This window comes from Nicotiana tabacum, chromosome 20 (genome assembly GCF_000715075.1).
Source record: "Nicotiana tabacum cultivar K326 chromosome 20, ASM71507v2, whole genome shotgun sequence".
In the NCBI taxonomy this organism is placed as follows: domain Eukaryota; kingdom Viridiplantae; phylum Streptophyta; class Magnoliopsida; order Solanales; family Solanaceae; genus Nicotiana; species Nicotiana tabacum.
In genome coordinates, this window is record NC_134099.1 from 81,151,306 (window position 1) to 81,157,121 (window position 5,816).

Below are 5,816 nucleotides of genomic sequence, written 5' to 3' on the forward strand. Positions count from 1 at the left end.
TTGTTGAAACATTTGCTTTTTCCTTATACAAATAAGAAAAGTATTTCTGATCGTTGAATATTGCATGAGTTGTTCCACTATCAATAACACAAATATCTTTGTGATTTGTCTTTGATCCAAACATAATTTGAGGATTATCCATATTCTTCAAAATAACATAAATAAAATATATTATAGTAAACATTATTATCAAAGCATAACATTTATTTATGTACAACAATTACATAACCATACTATCTATTACAAATAACAAAAATTAAAATATTTACATTTCTATAGATTCACTACCGATTACATGACTTGTTTCTCCTTCTGGGAGTGCTAAATAATCAGCTACATCCAAATGCATGAAGTCTAAATTATCTTCAGAAATAAAATTTGCTTCAACATTTTTTTCTGTCTTCTTCAGGGAGGCTTGATAAAGCTCAACCAGGTGCTTTGGCGTACGACAGGTACGTGACCAGTGCCCTTTTCCTCCACATTTATAACATGCATTTTCTGCATTTGGCGCTTGCACCGCTTCATGCTTTTGTTCCTTCCTTTTCTACTGCTGGTGGTGATGAGGCTTCTTTGGTGCATTATTATTACCATGATTGGGGTTTCTTCCCCGACCACGGCCATGACCACGACTGGGGCCACGACCTCTTCCACGTTTAGCTTGGTGGAAGTTCGTCTCATTCACTTCAGGGAATGGACAAGAACCAATAGGTCGGCTTTCATGATTTTTCATTAATAGCTCATTATGTTGCTCTGCTATAAGAAGATGTGAGATAAGTTCAGAATACTTTTTAAATCCCATCTCTCGATATTGCTGCTGCAGGAGCATATTCGAGGCATGAAAAGTGGTGAAAGTTTTCTCCAACATATCATGATCAGTAATATTATCACTACATAATTTCAATTGGGAAATAATTCTGAACAAAGCAGAATTATACTCACTGATAGATTTAAAATCTTGTAGCCTTAGATGAGTCCAATCATAACGTGCCTGTGGAAGAACGACCATCTTCAGGTGGTCATATCTATCTTTCAAATTATTTCACAGTATGACTGGATCTTTAATAGTGAGATATTCCATTTTCAGGCCCTTATCAAGGTGATGGCGTAGGAATATCATTGCTTTGGCACAGTCTTGGTTTGATGCCTGATTTTTATCCTTGATGGTGTCTGCCAGACCCATCGCATCAAGATGAATTTCAGCATCAAGCACCCAAGATATGTAGCTTTTGCCCGATATATCCAGGGCTACAAATTCAAGTTTAGAAAGATTTGACATTATTTAGGAAAAGAAAGTTCTTACCTCTAATACTTTCAAAGTATTTGCTCGAGATGTCAGAGTCTCGTGCTGATAACGTGTTATAAAATAAAGACTGTAAAGTAAAGACAACTATAGAGAGAAACTGATATATTATTCGAATTCAAACTGATGTACATAATGAACTGAAATCTCTTCTATTTATAGAAGAAAGGAAGCTGCTACTATACCAGATATGAATAATCTTCTACTGAGAGCAATGTTTATCCATAATGGAGTACTGAAAAGATAAGCTTATTATACCCGGTATGGATAATCTTCTACCGGGGGTAATGTTTATCTATAACTGGGTACTGAAAGGATAAGCTTATTATACCCGATATGGATAATCTTCTATCGAGGATAATATTTATCCATAACTGGGTACTGAAAGGATAAACTTATTATACCCGGTATGGATAATCTTCTACCGGAGGTAATATTTATCCATAACTGAGTAATAAGCTTCTTCAGGAAGCTTATTTCCAATAGAGTACTAAATAGATAAACATATTTACGATGTAGTTCCATATGGATAAGCTTCCTGAAGAAGCTTATAACAACAATAAAAAAGTTTATACTTCAAACAATTAGTTAAATATATAAAATTCTTGAAGGGTATTAAAATAGTACAGTACTAGAATAATGTTATCCAAACAATAAGCGTCTAAATCGGACAGAGAGCATTTGGTTTACTCAGCTCACACACAGCTCCCTCGTCGGTGCTTGTTTTCAGCTGAAGAAATTACACTTCACACGTTAGAAGCATGGGCCAAGAAAGCACATTCACAGCCCAGAAACGCGCCGGTGCACTCCCTGTAACAACCACCACCGCCAACGGCGGCGTCCGCAGCCGCTCCGCCACCAATTCTTCCGCCTTACCACGCGGCCGTCAGATCCAACGTACATTCAACAACGTCAAAATCACCATCCTCTGCGGCTTCGTCACTATCCTCGTCCTACGTGGTACCATCGGCATTGGCAACCTCTCATCCTCCGACGCCGACGCTGAGACTCAGAATCTCATAGAAGAAACTAATCGGATCCTCGCCGAAATGCGATCCGATAAGGACCCGGACGACCCGGTTGATCAACCCGAGACTTTCATGAGCCTGAATGAGACTTATAGTTTAGGTCCGAAGATTGTTAATTGGGATAAAGACCGGAAAATGTGGCTCGAGAAGAATCCAGAATTTCCGAATTTGGTTAATGGTAAGCCTCGGATTTTACTTGTAACTGGTTCTCCTCCAAATCCTTGTGATAATGCAATTGGAGATCATTATTTGTTGAAGGCAATAAAGAACAAGATTGATTATTGTCGGATTCATGGTATTGAAATTCTGTATAATTTAGCTCATTTGGATAAGGAAATGGCTGGTTATTGGTCCAAACTGCCATTGATTCGTAGGCTAATGTTATCTCACCCTGAAGTAGAATGGATTTGGTGGATGGACAGTGATGCATTGTTTACTGATATGGTTTTGGAGATCCCTTTATCCAAGTATAATCGTCATAATCTTGTTATTCACGGGTACCCGGATTTGTTGTTTGATCAGAAATCATGGATTGCAGTGAACACCGGTAGTTTTCTCTTTAGGAATTGCCAGTGGTCTCTTGATTTGTTGGATGCTTGGGCACCGATGGGACCTAAAGGTCCTATTCGAGATGAAGCTGGGAAGATTTTGACGGCTAATTTAAAGGATAGACCAGCATTTGAAGCGGATGATCAGTCTGCGCTAATATACTTGTTCGTATCACAGAAGGATAAATGGATGCAGAAGGTGTTTGTTGAGAATTCGTATTATCTACACGGATATTGGGCGGGGCTAGTTGATAGGTATGAAGAGATGATTGAGAAGTACCATCCCGGTTTAGGTGATGAGAGATGGCCATTTGTTACTCATTTTGTAGGATGCAAGCCTTGTGGGAGTTATGGAGATTACCCTGCTGAGAGATGCTTGAAAAGCATGGAGAGGGCTTTCAATTTTGCAGATAATCAAGTGCTTAACTTATACGGGTTTAGGCATAAAGGATTGTTGAGTCCTAACATCAAAAGGATTAGGAATGAATCTGATCACCCGCTGCAGTACGTAGATCAGTTAGATGTTCGACATGCAAAGCACAAGAGCACATGAACTGATAGCTAGTGAGTACAATGTCTTTCGCAGGAAATAATCTGCAGGTATAAGAGATATTTACTTTCTTTTTGTTGAATGTATAGATTTTTTCAAACATCAATTTTATTGGTTGTGTCGACTAGACCTAGTTTGTTAAGTCCCAAAACATTTGCTTTGCCACTATCAGATACTGATCCGTGCGAAAGAGGCTTACATGGATATGAATGATCGAAGAGATAGCCTCTTTCAACAGCAAGCTTTGTGCTTTTCTTAGCTCTGATAAGATTTCTTCATTTATTGGCTAACTTGGCTCTTGGCTTTTTCTAGCTCTTTCCTCTAATTCACCTAATTCTAGTCAACAGTCACTATTATTCTGTGCTTATTAAGGTATTGCCATGGATATGCATATGGATTCATTATGTGCTGATTGAAGTATTAACTACTTACTATATGAATGTGGAGTAGTAGCATATGGATTATAGGAATCTATTGATTCATTTAGCAGATTGGTCTAGTCCAGTGTGTCAACTCTTCATACATGCACATATTGAATGAAGAAAAGGTATAACCACAGTTGGTTGCAATGACGCGATTTTAAGACGCTATATAACCACAGTTGGTTGCAGTGATGCGATTTTGAATGGCTATACTTTCGATGGCATGCAAGCACTATTTTCCATTTCTGCGATTTTAAGACATTATTTTTTTTTGATAACCGTGGTGTCCGAGCCAACTTGCGCCCTCCTCGGCTAATTTCACGGAGTAATTGATACCTCCACCAACAAGTATCAAGTAACTCTATTCACCAAAACTTGGACTTGATGGGAAGAAATCACCTAGTGTTTTTTGTCTCCATTGGAATTTGAACCTGAGACCTCAGGTTCTCAACCCACTTCATAGACCAGGCCACACCCCTGGGTGCGATTTTGAATCGCTATACTTTCGATGACATGCAAATCTGCAGAAACTAGTGCAAATTGCATCAATTATTGAAGCTTGTTTGAGCTTCTGCTATTGTGGAGAAGTTTTCTCTATTGCATGTTTGAGCAAAGCATTGTGTGTCAGAACCAAGGATTTGATATCATAATAGTATTAACTGTTTGTTCTCCTTAGCCTCTAAAATTTGCAAAAGTGTGGTGACTTTTCTCCAATATTGCAGTTTTTCTGGGTCTTCCTTGGGAGGTGCTGATGAAAGGATTGATCTCTCGCACCAATCAAAAAATTAAAAAAAAGAAGGATTTGATCTGTCTCGAACGAGAATGGCACTCTTGGAATGAGGTGCTCTTGCTTCTTCTGCCTCTCTTACTGTGATAGCAAAGCATCGCACGATGAGGGGCAGAATGTCTTTTTATTTGATCTACCACGGAGGAAGTCTGTTTTTAAGTTTGATTATTTGTAGCAACATTTTAGCTTCCGAGCAGTTGATGGAATTCGCAGCTGTATGAAATCATGACCATTAAAAGGAGGATCTGCTGGAATCATCAAGACAAAATCAATAGAATTTGCCTAGATAGCCTCAAGATATCACGATAACACATTAACACTTGTATAATTGCAATTCTTTGTCGCTACTTTGTTGTTCATTTTTTGGTATATCGTAGTGGACTACAAAATTTTAGTTTGAACTTGGAAGTTTACCAGTGTTAATACATGTTCTTTCGTTCTTTTGCCCATTTTTTATAGTTTTGTTAGCCCCTTTATATCATAACTCATCCAAGCAGTTGCCGGCTAGTTGATTAAGGCATGTATTAACGAAGATATGTATTATTTACAATGTCACTATAGACAGTTATATATAGTTATAAGTTAAAATGCCATTATGCAACATGTTAGTGGCATGTATGGGCGAATATATGTCACTTACAGCGGTGTCAAATGGGCGGGTTAGACTGATTTTGGGTGGGTCAAAATAGGCTAAGTCAATAAATGGAGGGTCAATGACTTGCCCAAAAGTTACTTGGGCTGGGTCAAGATGGGCTAAAATTGAAAAATAGCACGGGTTAACCAGTTTTCGGATGTAAAAATAGCACGGTATAGCTAGTTTTTGGACTGGTCATTCAAAAATAACCAACGTTTACCAAGTCAATGAAAAATAGCCATTATTTTGCTGCAACAGAGACCGGTCCAGCATAATATGTTTGGAGTTCATACACATGTGCACCGAACTCCAGTATATTATGCTGGACCGGTATACTTTGTTGGCTCCAGTATAATATATTGGAGACTGGAGCATCGGTGCTCCAAACTCCAGTATATTATGCTAGACAGATATACTTGCTGGAACTCCACTATATTATGCTGGAGTTCTAGTGTACTTATGCTGGAATTCCATCATATTATGCGGGAGTTCCAGCATACTTATCCTGGAACTCCAGCATAATATGATGGAGTTTCAGCATAAGTAC

General features: G+C 38.4%; 1 protein-coding gene across 1 annotated transcript; it reads left to right on the forward strand.

Moving 5' to 3' along the window:
* Positions 1-1,929: 1,929 nt before the first annotated feature.
* LOC107828078 (putative xyloglucan 6-xylosyltransferase 3) lies at positions 1,930-5,084 on the forward strand. The gene is made up of 2 exons (XM_016655327.2): positions 1,930-3,476; positions 4,571-5,084. Exon 1 carries the CDS (start codon positions 2,062-2,064, stop codon positions 3,427-3,429), a length of 1,368 nt encoding a protein of 455 aa, XP_016510813.2. The 5' UTR covers positions 1,930-2,061; the 3' UTR covers positions 3,430-3,476; positions 4,571-5,084.
* Positions 5,085-5,816: the final 732 nt, after the last annotated feature.